Source organism: Ictidomys tridecemlineatus, chromosome 12, assembly GCF_052094955.1.
Source record: "Ictidomys tridecemlineatus isolate mIctTri1 chromosome 12, mIctTri1.hap1, whole genome shotgun sequence".
NCBI lineage: Eukaryota > Metazoa > Chordata > Mammalia > Rodentia > Sciuridae > Ictidomys > Ictidomys tridecemlineatus.
Window position 1 is genome coordinate 119,577,042 of NC_135488.1, and position 16,676 is coordinate 119,593,717.

The 16,676-nt window shown below is 56.8% G+C and overlaps 1 protein-coding gene across 2 annotated transcripts in view; it reads left to right on the forward strand.

The window, feature by feature from the left end:
• Positions 1-7,947: 7,947 nt before the first annotated feature.
• Positions 7,948-16,676, forward strand: part of Pxdn (peroxidasin) — an 81,245-nt gene continuing 72,516 nt past the window's right edge. For both annotated transcript variants that reach the window (XM_005327328.4, XM_078029768.1), the window contains exon 1: positions 7,948-8,270. In XM_005327328.4, the coding sequence (XP_005327385.3) occupies positions 8,071-8,270 (200 nt within the window). In that variant the 5' untranslated portion in view covers positions 7,948-8,070. The remainder of the gene's footprint in view (positions 8,271-16,676) is intronic.

Sequence of the window (16,676 nt, forward strand, 5' to 3'; positions counted from 1 at the left end):
CAAAACAGCACTGAGGAGAATATAGTGTCAAAATGTCTCCAGGGCCTGGGATATGGCTCAGCACATTGTCTAGCATGCATAAGTCCCCGGGTTCAACCCCCAGCACCACCTAATAATAATAATAACAGCAGCAACAACATAATAATAACATCTCCAAACCACAGAGCTCTGCAGTCAAAGCACCCAGAAAGGAGAACAAAGCCCCCTGCACCACTGGTCCGTGCACTGCCCTTCACGCTCCAGAGCTGAATTTGCTGACACTGCCTGGGCTCTCCTGGACTATGAGGGCAGGAGTCTGGCCATGTCCCAGGTGGGATGCTGGTCTTAGGGCCGGCTCCTGCTGGGCGTGTCGATGGAACCAGGGCTTCCCGGGGACAGGAGGGCACCTGCCTTCCCAGTGCACCTCAGCTACGCAGGATCTGATCATCTGTGGCATAACTTGAGCAGAGCCCAGATGAGGGGTATTTTGAACCAAAGAAGGTAATGCCATTCAAACCCCCATGATACTTGTGGTCACCCAGGATGGCTGGGCAGAGGTCAAGAGTCCAGGAATGCCAAGTAAAGCCACTTGTACACACGAGCCTCAAGTCTGCTGTGAAAAGGAGCCTGGGTCCTGGTGCTATGCCAGAGGAGGAGAGTTGGGTTCCTAGAAGAGCGCAGCCTGCTCGGGTGGAACTCTGTGCTGACCTTACTGTACTTCAACCCAAGGACACAGGGGATCACTTTTAGCTCTCAGGTCTGTCCTGAGGTATATTCGTTTCACAAATGAGGATTCTGAGGTACTCAGTGGTCAGATCGCCTAACGTCGGGTGGGACCAGGATTTTGAGGCGGCCCTGTCTGGTTCTACACCCTGTGGCTGTCCATCCGCAGCAGCAGCTCCACACACTGAGGCACACCAGAAGCCGGCAGGTGTGGTGTGCACCTGCACAGGCAGCAGACCCCGGAGAGTCGTCAGGCAGTGTCTTTCCACCCACTGTCCTGGGGCCACTTCTTGAACTCACAGGACTCCAGGCGGAGCAGACCCTCTGAAGCCAGGCCTCAGACCAGTCGGCGACTTTGTACCAAGTGGACCCTGAAGAGGCTCTTGGGACGCTGGATTGATCCAAGAGGAAGGTCCTGGAGTTCCCCTGGAACAGACTCTCTGGTTCTCTGCTTGGGCTGAAGTTGCTGGGTGGAGGGCCCTGCTGCCAGGGGACTGCTGCCGTAAGGTCTGCTGCCGAAGCCCCGGTGGAAGGGAAGGTGTTCCTGCAGGCCGGGCAGTGCTGAGGGCCGGCAGGCACGCTGCCATTCCTCGGGCCACCACGCTGTGGGCAGCCTGCAGGACACTCCAAGTCAGAGAAGAGCCTGTGGCAGGACCAGCTGTACTTTCCCCGTGAGCCCCAGGACCACTCAGCCTCTACCCAGAACTCTGGCTGCAGCCAAGAGGCTTCCCGTGGAGCGTGGCGGCGTTTGAGCACTCCAACTCTCCTGAGCACTGTGACCTGGTGGTACTGAGCGGCTCAGCACCTTCTGACCAAGGCGGATCTGAACTCTGCAACAATCCATTCTTTGGCACACCTCAGGCCCAGGTTACCCATGCGATCCACTCTGACATGAGAGTGATGCTTTCTCCAGCGGCCCCTGTTCGTCCTTCTGCTGCATCCCGCCTACCAGGTAGCACCTTCCCCACCATGTTGTCCTGTTTGGACCTGCTCTGCTGGGCTTCTCTGCAGGTGTGCCAAAGTAGGAAAGGGCTGGAAGGCCCTCGCATTGGTGCCTTCTGCTGTTTCCCTTGAGCCCACTCGGCACCTGTGCAGTGGTGTCTTTGCTGAACCGAGGAACCTGGCAATTCTGCGACCTGGTGGTACCGAGCGGCTCAGCACCTTCTGGTTGCTATAAAGCCACCCAATTCTGCATTTGAATTCCGTGTGTTCACCTCCTGTGGGGGAGGCCTACGCTGGCAGCTCGGAGGTTCCACTTTCAAGTTCCACTGCCTGGTTCCAGGTTCGGCCCTAGTCTGTCCAAGAGTGTGCTGAGTGGGGGCTGCAGAAGGAATCAGACCCCTGGCCCAACAAGGTGCTCTGTTCAGAGAGGAGGCCCTCGCCACGGGGGCAGGCAGCGAGCTCGCTCTCTGCTGGTCCTCCGTGGTGTCTGGTGGGCACAAGCACCCACACTGAGGAGGGAGTGGATCTGCAGCTCAGTGTGAATGAGCAGGGTGCTCAGGCTGAGCTGGGGCAGAGAAGTGCTCTTCTGACCTGGGCACAGGCATCACGATTCACAGGTGGTGGGAACAGGGCTTTCCGCGGGAGTGATTTAGGTGGAGTTAGTCTCTGGGCTGGGGGCAAGTCCTGAGGCCGGCAGGCGCATCCTGAGGAGGCTGGGGATAGGGGTGGGTGGCAGGGGAGGGGACGGGGTAGGCACTGGCTCAAAGAGCAGGCCTCTGAGGGAGCCAAGGCCTGGGACTGAGATCCTGGTCGGGTTCATTCCAACTTTGTCATCCCAGGAGGTCCCTTCTGTGTGCATGTTTGTCTTCTACTGTTTTTATGGGTCAAGATTGTAAGATTGAGACAGCGCTTTTCATCAATTTCCTTTACAATTTTTAAAGCTTCAGTATCTTTCTTTTGAAAGAATAGTGAGCCCACAAAAAGTCGTGAGCCCAGGCTGCGTCCCCTGGCTGTGCCGGTTTCCTCCAGCCCCATGCAGACTGGGGCTGACCCCTCTCCGATCGCCTTGAACCCAAGTGTTTTTGTTTGTTTGTCTTTTATCCTTTTATGGTGCTGGGCATTGAACTCGGGGCCTCCACATGCTAGACCAGTGCTCTACCCCAGAGCGACATCCCCAGCCCCTATTCTTTTTGAAATGGAGTCTTGCGCTGTCACCCGGCTGGTCTTGAACTCCTAGGTTCCCGCAGACCTCCGGCCTCAGCCTCCTCAGTAGCTGGAGATGCAGCGGGGCACACCTCCACCAGCCGGATGGAGGGGCTAACCTGGAAGGCTGTCTCCCCTGGACTGTTTCTCAGGGCTGGGTGCTGCTGACTCAGTCCTCTTGGGTTCTCTTCCTCACTCGCTTCTCAGGAGCTGAGGGCCCGTGAGCTCTCTGCTGTCTCCCCTACTTCCAGTTGTTCTGGGCCCCCGACCCCCTTCTGCCTGGGAACTGAACCTGACAGTGAATCAACAGTGTCCCCACCCGTTGTCTTCCTGCTGGGGTGGCCTGTGGGAGTGACCCCTGCCCCGTGTCCCCCCATTCCCACTTACACCTGGCTGGGGTCTAGTGGCACCTCCTCTCCCTGCCTTCCCAGGCACCCCTGCCTGTGCCTCCAGTCCCGGGGGGTCCCCACAAACGATGGTCACATGGGAAACTGGGGCACCCCCCACCCCAGGTGGCTCCTGAACTCTCTGAAGTCTTCACTCAGGAAAGAGTCACTGTGCTCCAACATAGGAGGCCCGGGCAGTGCAGATGCCAGGCCCCTGTGGGTGGAGACTGTGGAACCTGGACTCCTCGCACCCCAGGAGAGGCCAGGGGGGTCTGACTCCATCATGCAGACAGGTGGAAGGGCTGATGAGTGCCCATGGGAGAAACCCCCCACGCCATGCAAGCCTTGGCTGCGTTGACACAGGTCTGCCACAGGCCGAGAAGAGGGGACGGGACTGACCCAGGCAGGGTCCGGGGCTCCCCTTCTGGTGGCTGCCCTGGAAGTGTTCCGGTGCCTGACCCTGACCTGGGCAGGGGGGAGATGAGGTCAAGGAGAGACAGGGCCCACAGTCTCCCTCAGATCCTGAAAGCCACTGTGGCAGCTGGAATGAAGAAAACCTCAGACGCCTGCCACCCGACAGTGATCCCGCTGGGGCCTTCCCCAGGGTCTGGCTCGCTGGCTCTGGGGTCTGGACCTCCTGGCCTCCTCTGAGGTCAGAGCCTTCGTAGCCCACCCCGTGCACCCTGTGAGAGCCGAACCCCTCTGCCTCTCCCTGTTTGCAACTCTCATCTCCAGTGGGCTGAGTGAGTGCTGAGGCCTCTCCTCCGGACTCTCTGCAGCTGAACTGAGCCTTCTCAGGAGGGCCCTGCAGAGGAGGTGGGTGAAGTTAGGGAGGGGTCCTCAGGGTGAGTGCTAATCTTGCCGGGCCCTGGCCCCTAAGAAGGCAGAGCCGCAGGGCACAGTGACCAGGAAGGAGGGCTGGAGTGCCCGATCCAGGAGATGGGCCAAGGGCGTGGCTGTCCCCAGGGGCAGGAGAGGCAGATTCTGCCCAGCCTCCTGAGAGAAGCTGCCCCAGCACACCGTGGTGGCCTGCTTGTGGCTCAGGACTGTGAGAGTCACCTAAGCTCTGGTGCAGAGGGACTCTGGGCCCCCTGAGTGAGTCCCTGTTGCTCCTGGGTCGAGGGGCTGTGCACAGTGGGTCTGAGGCAGACTGACCTTGGGCCAGTCAGCAAGCCCTTGGTGAGTCGGTGCAGGCCCCTGTTCTGGGGCACTGACCAACCGTCTGGGCATGGCCTTGACCTTCCCCAGGCCAGGTCCAGCTGACCCTGAAGGCTCAGGTCACGAAAGGTGTTCAGCCCTCACCGCCTGGCTCCATGGCCCAGGCTGATGGAGGGTGACGCGGGCAGCTGCCTTCCCTGTGTTTTCTTAACCCTTTGCCTGTGGGTGACAGGTCTCAGGACACAGGGCAGGGGTCACTCCCACTGGCCACGCCGACAGGAAGACAACGGATGGGGCACTGTTGATTCACTGTTCAGTTCCCGGGACAGTGAGGAAGCAGGCCCAGAGACAAAGCAGCCACCACTGCGGCTTAGGAGATGGTGCTGAACGGAGAGGTGAGCTTGTGGCTTGATGCCCTGTGGTCCAGGTGCCAGGTGGCTGCCGTGTCAGGACCTGAGTGTGGGGCCAGACACCAGCCACCGAGGGAGCCGGGAGACCTGCGCCCTCCACCCCGAGGTAGCCCCAGAATATCCAGCTGGTCACCTGAGACCTGCAGTCTCAGGGCCTCCTCTCAGATGAGGACCAAGGGTTTCCCGGAGCCCTGGGGAGACCTGGCACAGCCAGCACGGTGCCCCTGGGGTCTTCTGGTGCTTGCACGTCTAGACCAACAAAGCAGCCAACCCAGCTCCACAAGTGGGGGTCTCTCGTCTGTCTGTGTCCAAGCTGCGCCCTGCCCTGGTTGGTGCCAGGAACATTCAGAACTGCAGGCCTCCCGGGCTGCTCCGGCCCTCCAGGGGGGCAAGGCCGGGGGGGGGGGGGCAGGCTGGCTGTGCTCATTCTTGATGCGTGTGCCTTGTCCCTGCCTGCCACAGCCAAGGCCAGGACCTGGGTGTAGAAACACTAGCCTGTGCTTGGGACAAGTGGGAGGTGGCACTAGACAGGAATTAATGTCAAAAGGGGTGGAAGCAGGGGCCCAGAGGAATTCACAGCAGGGGGCCATGGAACAGAATAGGGTCTGGGAGGTTGCCCAGAAGTTTTCCAGCAGATGTTGAGGTCACTTGGCATCTGGTGCATGGGAGAGGTGGGCACACAGACAGAGCACTGCAGAGCTGAATGGAGGCCCAGCCAAAGGCTGAACTGAGTCCAGGCCCAAGGGGGCGGGTGTTGGCGGCGCAGAACTCAGTTATGGAGTGAGCGGCGCTGAGCACAGGAGACTAACAGGATTTGGGGTTCTCAGTTGTGGGGCGAGGACCCAGCTGAGCCCAACTTCCATGCTGCTGGCTGTGAGACAGCGCCTTGGGCGACTAGAGGGGAAGGCACCTTTTTTAAGGAAGGGGCTACTTTGGCTTCTGAAGTGATAACCTTGGGATTCTTGTAGGGCATGCAGAGAGAGGTATCAAGAAGGCATTGGAAATGCAAATAGCACCCTGGAGTAGGTCAAAGAGGAGATGTAGGACACCCACCGTCTGGCTCATTGTGAGTCTACAGGTAGGGGAAGGCCATTACAAGTCTTTAAGGGTGTACTCACCTCTGGACATGTATGGCAGCCTGGAGCACGTGGCCCAAATATGAACAACCGTTAAAACTTTTATGCTGTGTAAGAAAGAATGTGTTCTTTTACCTGGGCTAGCATTTTCCCCAGTGGCAGGAGTGGCATTCACTGTGATTCCTCACTGCATCTGAGTTGGTGCTGATGAGGTATCTTGGGATGGGGCTGGTCACCAGAAGGACTGGCCATAGGATAAGAATGTTGGGACTTTGAGGACTGATGTCTGACTTCCGGTAGTGGAGGGGTGCTAGAGGCTGAGTTCAGCACCTGGCCAGAGACTCACTCAACATGCTGTGGAGCTGATACCTGGTCCACACTCTGGACGGCATTGCTCAGAGCTTCCTGGCTGGTGAACGGTGAGCATTCGGGTTCCACAGTGAGGACACAGGGGCTCTGCATCTGGAACCTTCCCTACCTTGCCCCATGCCTCTGTATTTCATAGGTACCAATTTTTACCCTTCATGATGACTTGGTGACAGTGACTCCACTCTTCCCTGTGTCTTCCAGTGAGTTGTCCAGCTGGAGGGGGAGTGTGGGGCCATGGAATTCCCAAGCAGCTGGTGAGATGTGTGAGGGGCTGAGGACTCTGAACCAACTTCCAGCTGATGTTGCACGAGGCAGTCCTGCTGGGATACACTGTGCCCTCCACTCGGGGTCTGCGGGAGCTGCAGGTGGTCCCATCACAGTCTGCTGGCTAAATGGGCCTGCTCGTCTGACTCCACAGTGCCCTGACTTTCTGACCATGTGCAAACTGAGGAACACTATTCCACAAGCAGCCCTGGTCCAGCCTCCTGCCCTTTACACTCTGATGTGCTTCCCTGGAGCCTGGGTGGGGTCCAGCAGAATGCAGGCTTGCCAGCTGTGAGGCTGCAACCAAAGCTGTCTCCATGGGCTCTTAATTCTCTCCCTGGGAACACTTGTGTGGGAGGTCAGAGGTGTGCAGGCGTGGAGGGATCTACATGCTAAGGAACAGGAGCCTCCTCCCAACAACCCTGAGTCCCTGGATGGTGCAGCCTGGCTAGCCCTGCGGCCTGAATCCTCCTGAGAGCCGAGCTGGACTTCACCCCCCTTCACTGCTCCCAGAGGCTGGGCCCTCAGAAGCAAACCTGCAGGTACAGAACACCTGTGTGAGCTCAGGAGTGGCAGGTCAGCACAGACCCGCGGTCTTTTTCAGAGCCTGGCACCTATTTACTCCGTACCTTGGGGCCAAGCCTGCCCTCCAGGTCCTTGCCTATAGAATGGTGAGAAGCAATATGCCAGAGCCAACCGAGAAGTATGAGAACGCAGTCTTTCAGTGGGCACCTGAGCCTTGGTGCTTCCCTCCTGGGAGTAGGGTGGGGGTGGTTCACAGTGACCTTCCCCACCAGATGCACCCAACACCCACCTGTGAGGCCAAGGGTTCTTCCACTCTAAAGCGAAGAGGAGGCAGACAGCAGGAGGGTAGAGGCCTTAGGGAGTAGGCAGCTTGGCTCTTAAACTTGCCACTGTGCCTGCCTGTCTCCATACTGCACCTGGAGGAGGGCCTCAGTTTCTCCAAAAGTAATGAAAGTTAAATGGTTTTATATGGGGGTGGCAGTGGCGACAGGGAGAGAGCACCAAAGTGTGCTTGGAACTGCGCCTGGAACATATTAAGTGTTTTTTAACACTCAAAAGTGTTAAAAAACAGTGACGTCACCAACAACAACATACCCCTTCTGCACACAAGGAGGAATGGCTAAGAAAGGTGGAGAAACTTAGCGCTGAGTCCTCTGGGTTCCAAGAGCAGAATCGGGGATTCAAACCTGGATCACGAACCTCTCCCCTGCACCCAAGGCGCCCTGCGCCCAAAGTTCCTGCGGTGGCCACCACATCTTGACCTCGCTCGCTTCTGTCGCCTGTCCTGGCTACGGGGAGGGGGCGCAGCAGCAGGACGCCGCGGTTTTGGGTCCTCGCCCCGCCCCCGCCCTGGGCGAGGCAGAGGGGGCAGGGCGGAGCGGCGCGCATGTGCACAGCTGGCGCCCCCCCCCCGCCCCCTGCGCACAGCTGGGACGTGGGCCTCGGCCAGGCGGGCTCAGTCGAGAGCCGGCGGTGGACGCGCCGGGCCCATTACAGTCTGTCGGTGCGAGCGAGCCTAGGTTCGCACCGTCGGCCATGACCGCGCGCTCCGCGGAGACCGCGCGCCGCTGCCTGCTGGCTTTCGTGCTGTGCTGCGGCTTGGGGGCGCTGGCGGTGGTCGCCCAGAAGCCAGGCGCCGGCTGTCCGAGCCGCTGTCTGTGTTTCCGCACCACCGTGCGCTGCATGCATCTGCTGCTGGAGGCCGTGCCGGCCGTGGCGCCGCAGACCTCCATCCTGTGAGTGGGGCCCGGGACCCAGGGCTGATCGGGGACACGTGGGGTGGGGACCCCACGTGGGGTTTCGTGGGGCTCATGCGGATCAAGGGGCGCGGGAAGCTTGTGCGCTCAGCGGTGCAGGGGATCCTGGGTCGGAGGACGTGGTGACTGGACGTCGGGGAACCCGGCGCAGGGCGCGCCAGGCCTTTGTCCGCTCTGGCCTGGACGCCCAGGGGCGGACCGAGCTCCAAGCGCGGGGCCTCGGGAGCCGCCTTTGTTCAGAACTTGGAATCCCCGCTGGACCGAGAAGCGTTGGGAACTGCCAGGGAAATCCCCGCGCGCCTCCCGCGCCCTCCCTCAGGGCCCGTTCTCTCTCCTGTTCGCCCCCCTCTTCCTCCAGTCCAGTCCGGTCCCCGCTGAGTCCCACTCTCCTCCTTGAGCGTTGGGCTCCTGGCCGGTCGCCCCTCCTCTGCCCCTCCTCCTCCCTCCCCTGCTCTTGTCTCCCTGCCCCCGCTTCCCTCAGTGCAGTACCCCACCCCCGCGCTCAGCTCGGGGAAACCTCCCCTGTGTAGCTTCAGTTCCCCAGACCACAGCGACCTCAGCCAGTGTCCTCGCATTCTCCCCAGGCGCGAGTCTCCTGTCTGTTGGGGTGTTCCTGGGGCCACGGGCACAGGGCTAGTCTGAGGCTTTTCCTGGTTCCGGAGACAGCCTGGCGGCCAAGGTCCCAGGAAGGCCCACCGTGTGGATGACCGAGTTCTGGGGCATCTGGGGCTGAGACGGCATGGGGTTCAGAGCGCTCTTCTGCCCAGAGTGCGTCCTTCCTTCCTTTTCCAATCTGGCCTAGCGTGTTTACCGAATTGCTGAACTTCCCGGATACTTGGTATTCAAATAAGTTACAATGTGTCACGTACTCTGCGGACCTCTCCATGGACCAGAGAAACCTGCACGAACTTCTATGTCACCTTTTCCTAAGGGGGAATCTCTTTCCTTTTGCACAGCCTGCTTCTTAGGGACCTAGTGCCACCAGAGTTCGCTGCAGGCCTCGGTGTGTTCTGATGATACTTGGATTAGAAAAATTCAGATTCTGTAGAGGCAAGCATGCGTTCTAGGCGCCGACTTTAATTCAGCCTCCTACAGCTGCCCTCTGCATGCCAAAAATAGTTTTCACTTTTCTTGGCTGGACTGGAAGACTTTTGGCACCACTGAAGAGCCTGCAAAGGTTGTAAAAGTTTGAGTGAACTGTTCAGGAAGTGGGTGGGAGCCTTCTTGTACACGGATTGCCTACCTCTCCTGGTGGGTCATGGCTATGCAGGCAGCCTTGTGCAGGGGCTCTTATGCCCACAGGAAACTGCTCCTGAGAGCTGAAAAAGACTGTCCTTCCAGAGGGGGTGGATGGTCAGCCAGGACCAGGATCTAGGAGGGTACAGTACTCCAAGAAATGGACTTACGTGGGACAGGGTGAGGTTTCTCCAATGTGGATGACTGGATTAATTCTTTAGTCAGTTAGTGGGAGAAACTTGGACCCTGAAGCCATTTTTCACATGTGGTCAGAGCCTGATACTTGCTCTGTGTTTGTTCCCAAATCTTAATTGCTTTTTGAAAAAAAGCCCACTATTTCAAAATGAGTGTTGTAGGAGAAAAGTGGAATTCTCTGTCCTTCTGTGCTTGTGTGGCCTTCAGCAAAAATATAACCGGAAGTGTGAAGGAGCCAGGGGACAGGCTCAAACCTCTGTCCACACTTGGGAGGCTTCCTGAAAGGGTACATTTGCAGAAATTTATATCATACTTACATGGAGTTTTGGGGCTTTCAGAAATGATTGAAAGGGAGCATCTGATGTCATTGATTCTGTGAGGCAAGGAGCATAGATGTCAGGTTGATGGAATCCCTCAAGAACTGAGCAGAGTCTGGGTGAAATCCAAATGCCTTCATTCCACTAAGAAGCTGGCTACCCACAGCTCCCCGTGGCCATGACTGTGGACTCACGGGCAGAGAGAGGGTAGAGCCAGGAGCCAGAACCCAGCCAGGGTTTGAGTGCCGGAGCCGGTGATGTGACAGCACTCTCCCTGGGAGAATGTGTTTGCCGTGTGGCCTGAGTGCGTCAGTGACCCGTGGTGTGGTGGGGTGGCAGGCTTGGGCAAGGACAGGAGAGGGTGGGCTGGGGAAGTGGAAGGAGCGAGGCAGCCCCTATGTTGTGTCTGGGTCGGGGCAGGCGTGGGTGGGTACCGGCTCAGCAGGGCAGGGCACAGGCACTGGCAGAAGCAGGGCTCTGCAGCTCCTCTGCTAGCTCTCTTCACCCTCATCCTTGCTGTTGTTGCTTTCTTTTTTTAAGAACTTTGTGGTGGAAGTTGAGATGTGAAAGAGGTCAGCACCAAGACCTCACTCCCACAGTCGGTTGGGCCATCCCACCTTCGCCTTGTCCCTCACTTTGGAGACCCCACCCAGCTTCTGGAAGGGACTGGATCAGAGCTACAGGAGAATGTGATTCCTGGGCCCTCCGTGTTTCAACAGACGGTCCCACTTGTAGCTTGGGGCCTCAGAAAACAGGGGCTGAAGACACCTTGGGATTCCGGTTTGGACTGCCCCTGAGCTCCCTCTGCCGAAGAGTGTGAGGTGGCTGCAGTGCGCTGCAGCAGGGCCTGGCCTCAGGGTCCCTGGGTGCATGCTGGGTGCAGCTCTGCAGGCTCCTCTCTGCACTCACACTGCGGTCGACATGGTCATGCTGACAAGAGGAAAGCTGGTATCGGGAGACCAAGCGCGTGCTTTTACTCTGCCCCCTTTTTTTCTCTACTCAACTCCAGCCTTTGGGGGAGTACATTTAAATAGACGGTGCAGGGTCCTCTGGGCAGCAGGGCCTCTGCCCTCTGCCTTACTCTTTCCCCAGCTCCTTTCTCTTCTCTTCAGCCTCTATTGCTGAGGTCATAGGAATCGACTTTGCAAAGCTAGCATCCACCCGGCAACCCAGGCCACTTCAAAACCCGGCATCTCTGCCAAACCAAGCCTGTGGCAGAAACCCCGGTGCTGGCGGGGCCGCGGGGCCCAGGGAGGCAGCTTCTTGGGGAACACGTGGTCGGCCAGGGCCCACAGGCACTCCCTCTGGGTGCCACCTGTCTGCCAGACAGCTGTCCCGCATTCCTCCGCTTTCCAACCTCCTCAGTGTGGGGGTCCTGCTGCATTCTCCACCTGATTGAAAAGGCCCTGCTCAGGGTCAAGGACCCATGTTATTATGTTAACTGGTTTCTTCGCTCTGGAGGGGCGGCTTCTCCCCACGTGTCAACACTCCTGAGGGCAGAGAAAGGGGAGACCCGGATCTTCAGAACCTCAGGCCATAAGCCTGGGAGGAGAAGGAGCAGAACTGCCCTGGGCTCCAGGCCTTCTCGGCCCTGCTCTTGCAGGATGTTATTAATTTAGTTCCGTAGTCGTTCTGGGGATTGAATCCAGTGATTCAGTGGATTGAATCTACTACTGAGTCACATCACAAACCCTTTTTATTTTGTTTTTTTTTTTTTAATTTTTTTATTTTGAGATGGACTTCTCTGGCCCAGACTTGCGGTCCTCCAGCTTCAGCCTCTGAAGTAACCGAGTAGCTGGGATCCTAGGCGGGCTCCAGCTCCAGCTGCTGGTGGGTTCTGTGTCTGCCCACAGCTGATCAGCCCCAGAAGAGAGGGACCTGCATTCCTATCGAGGAGCTTGGCCTTAGGGCAGGGTGTTGCTCAGCACCCTTTGCACAGCCCCGGAGCACCCAGGGCCCCTGGGAGCCCAGGGGCTGAAGTGGAAGCTTACCCCAGGACTGTGGCTTTATTTGACCTTCAGGGTGGATTTGTATGAGGGAAGGAGGGCCTTCAAGACACAGTTGATGTCTGTAGAGGTGCAGACTCTAGTGGTGCACCCTAGGCAATTTTGTCCTGCCTCTGACCCTGGAGCGGGTCCCCACAGTCCAATGGTGAGCTTGTGCCCTGACTGCTTCCTGGTGCCTCCTGCCAGCCTTTTGCTTGCGGAGGGGGATGGTCTTCCATTTTCTTTCTTGTCTGTCTTTGGCCCCTGAGAGTAGGTTCTGCCTCCTGGAGGTGTGGGGATGCACGTCCTTTCCCGTGTCTGGAGAGGGTGTGGAGAGTGGGTCTCAGCATGTTGTCCAGGCCCTAGTGGGGCCCTGGTCTTGGGCTTACTTAGCTGTGGAAGGAATGCGAGCTGCAGTTTTGATTTTTCCCGTTGCCAAAGGCCTTCCAGGGTGTTTGCTCTGGAGCGAGCTTGGGAGTCTGCTCCCACCCAGAGACCCTCCACTTCACAGGTGAGCCTGGGATCACCAGCATGAAGTCGCGCATGAGCTCCCCTTGCCATCTGAGACCTGAGGTCACTGAGCAGCCGCGGAGTCCGCCTTGTCCTCGGGACTGTTTCTTCCTGCCTCAGCCCGGAAGGTCTGTTGTGTGGTTTGTGAAGGCCAGCCTTGGACACGTCCATTTCCCTCTTGGTTGCTGTGTCCACGCTGCTCATGTCCACCTTGCTCTTCGCTCCCTTCTCTGCTGGGGCTCGGTGTGCTCCTGCCTCACCAAGGTGAAGACGAGGCCAGGGTGCCAGGTGATTCTTCTCTGACGTAGGTGGCCGGAGCTGCGAGCAGGGTCTCCATTTTCACTGTGATCAGGTGCCTTCTGACTCCTCCGGTTTCTTTGTTGATAGGGTGACAATTGCTGAATGTCTGGGGATCTTCCTGACATCTTCCTGCTGTTGCTTTCTAATCAGTTCCATCAGCAGCAGCAAGTATAAATTATGAACTTAAATCCTTTTAAATTCATTGAGACTTGTTCCTTGGCCTGGGGTATGGCTCATTTTGGAAATGTTTCTTGGGCACTTAGAAGGAACCTATTCTGCTGCCGTTGGGTGGAACATTCTGTGATCTCAGTTTGATGGAGTTGGTGGACAGTTCAGATCTTCTGTGCCTTCCTAACTTTATGTCTGTGTATTTTGCCATTTCTTTTCCCCAGTGCTAGGGATTGAACCCACGGTGCTCCACCCCTGAGCCACATCCCAGGCCTTTTTATACTTTATTCTGATACAGGCTCTCGCTAAATTTCCGAGTCTGGCCTTGATCCTCCTGCCTCAGTCTCCTTCAACTTATTCCACTGATTATTGAAAGAGAAGAGTTGAAATCTACGACTCTCTCTGGGAATTTGCCTTTTTCTCCTTGAAGTTTTTATAGTTTTTTCTCATGTATCTTGCAACTGTGTTATTAGGAACACAAACTTTAGGATTCCTATTCCTTCTTGCTAAAGAGACTCTTTATTTTTGGTAATGTTTGTTCTGAAATCCACCTTGTCCGATATAGATATTGTTTCTCCTCTGTTGAAGTCAGCATTAGCTGTGAGTGGGCTTCCGTCCTTGGCTTTGCCTGGTGTGTTAGCATGTGGGTGGGCCTAGCCTTCTCACCCAGCCTGACCTCCTCTGCCTTCTAGTTGGGATATTTAGACCATTTACACTTAATGTGATAATTGGCAGGACTGGGTTTAAATCTCTCCTCTTGTTAGTCGTCCCATCTGTTATTATTTTCCCTCCATTTCTATGTCTTTGGCATTAAATGCATGTTAATATCACTACACTTTCTGTTGTTCATTGGTCATCTGCTGTGAACCTACTTGCTTTAGCATTTGTAATACCCTTCTGAGTTTTATTGCAGCTTAACTTCAAATATTGCCACTGAGCCTTGGAGGAACCTGCAGTAACACTTGGTTCCTCCCCAGCCCTGGCTTTGGGCTGTTGTCTTCACACATTTTAACTTGACATTATTGCAACTTACGCTATGTTTTCATTATTTTGTTTAAACAGTTCCTTTTTGAGATTTAAGTAGGCAGGACGGTGGGGTCCTACCTGGTGGGTCCCCCTGTGTGGGAGCATGTTTCCGTCTTCTGCGGGGAAGACGTCTGACATGCACCCCTGGGGGATGCCTGCATCCAGCTTGGTTATGCCCAAGAAATAGTCTCTTTTACCTTAACTTTTGAGTGATGTTTGGTGGGATGACTTCGGCCCCTGCTGTAGACTAGATGCTGCTGTGCTGTCCTCTGCTCCATGTCCAGGGGCACGCAGCTGCCCCACTTCTGTGCCCTGGTGTCTCTGACGGCCTGAGGATTCCTCTCTGCACTTTGATTAGATCTGCCTTGGCGTGGTTTTCTTCCTGCTTCTCACACTCGGGGTTTTGTTTATTTATTTGTGGTTTTTAACTTAGATTTACGGCTTTATAATTTCATAGACTTGGACGCTCTGGGGCGTTGATTCCCGAGCCGTGTGCTCTGTCCCCTCCTCTGTCCCCTCTCCTCTGAAGGTTCCAGGAGTGCCTGTGAGAGGCTCCTGTCCGTTTCTCTGGGGGCCACTAACCTGCGTGCTTTCTGTTCTTACTTCTGTATGGTTTCAGGTCTTCTCTCTGCGATACCTAATTTGCTACTGATCGCCTCTATTTCAGGTCAGTCCTCATCTCTGGAACACGTGGACCTCGGCACAGGCCTCCGTGTCTCTGCTTCACGTTCTGAACCTGTGCGATGCGATTCCATAGCGTACTCTTTCCTGGCTGCTAACGTTGACGTCTGTGTCAGTTCAGGGCTGGTTTGATGGAATGTTTTCATCTTTTAATGATGGATCATTACTTTCCTGCCTCTTCTCATGCTTGATAACGTCTTATTAGATTCTGGACACTGTGAATTTCATTTTGTTGAGCACCAGATGTTTTAGTGTCCAGTCATTATCCTTGGCTTTGTTCTGGGTGCAGTTACGTGGAGACAGCATGGCTCTTTCTGGTCTTGAGGCAAGATTGGAGCAGTCCTCAGGCTGAGAGGAATCACTTCCAAGAGGTGGCTGAGGCAAGACCCTCCAAAATGCCATGCCCAGTGCCCCATCCATCTCGCGGTTTCAGTCCCGTGGTGGGAACAGGCGCTGTGGTGAGTGCTGGACACTGCTCTCTAGCCCACTGGGGGCCCTTTCCTGCCACCGCACGTGTGCTGGTCGGTGCTCAGCCGACCCAGCGCCCTCTGCTCTCCACAGTGGTGTCTGCCCTCCCTGGAGCTTGCCTGTCCTTTCCAGGGCCATCCTGGAGTTCTGTCCTGCGATGTCCCTGGGCAGGGGCTGGGAAGGTGCGAGCCTCTCTGTCCACCTCCTGGGCCATCCTGTTTCGCCGATGCCTGTTTTGAAACCAGTGGCCTCACATCAGGTCTTTGTGTCTCCCACTCCTATCTGTTCTTGCCACTGCTGGTCCATCTTGACAGAAAGCAGAAGTCCCCACTCCATTTTAAAATACCGTTTTTTAGCCTTTAAATTTTTCTGCACCAAGGTGTGGTAAAAAATAAATAACAATCAGAACTAACTGCTGATGAGCTCACGTGCTCAGAGTTTCAAATCTGCTCTGGAAGTGGCTGGCGCTGGTGTTCCCCGGTCCCTTGGCACGCTGCTGCATCGGGGTGGCTCGGCTTCAGTGCTGGGCCGCCGTGGAGCAGCCCGTGGACCTCGCCACGTGAGGGGCGGTGCAGAGCTCCGGGCTCTTCTTGGAGGCTCTTTGCAGATTGAGCTGTGAGTGCCCCTTGGGTTTTGTCCGTGGCTGCCTGCTGACACAAAGGCAGAGTTGCATAGTTGTCAGCAGCCGACCTGTTCACATCTGGAGCTCTGGGACCATGTTTGCTCTGACAGTGACACAGTGTCCCGGCTCTGTCTGAAGCTCTGCCTGCACAGCCTCGGCCTCCAGGCTTCTGTGGGAGGGGAGAGGGAGCGTGGGCACTGCCTCTGGTCTCATGTCCCTCTGGATGCCAGGCCCTGGGAGAGGCCTCAGCAGGTTCCTGCAGAGGGGACATGTCTGAGGGCCTTGCCCCTCTGCTGTGCCGTGCTGGACTTGGGTGCTTAGGCGTCGGACTGTGTTGCGTGGTCTCTCAGAGGCCTCTACCAAGTCCTTCTCCCTTCTCTGCTGTCCTGAGCAGGGTGCTGCTGTGGGCCTCTCCCTTCCCTGGGAGGGGCCCCAGCTCCCCTCGTTCTGGGTGTTCCTTTTGTGTCTGGGTGCTGTGCCTGGGGCTGACAGTGCCCTCCACCCCTGCAAGCTCAACTCCTGATGTGGGAGGCAGCAAATAGCACCACAGAGAAATGCCAGTGGGAAACCATCCTCCCGATGAGCAGCATAGCGTGGCTCCTGCTGGATGGGCAGCTGCCCAGCGTGATTCTCTGTGCACAGGTAAAGGAGTCTCAGCAGCCACAACCTGCAGAGCCAGCCAGGTGCTTACCTGAGGACCTTTCCTAGGCGGGAGCCGGCGTGGGTTTACGTTGGCCTGCCTTGAGTGTTTGTGGAGGTGGTGGGTGAGGTGGTGAAGGGCTGGAGGGGAACCAGGAGAACCCTGATTTTCCCGTCAGAGGTGGGCTTCTGCAGACCTGGAATCAGCCGGATGGTGGAACAGTTTTGCTTAAGTGTG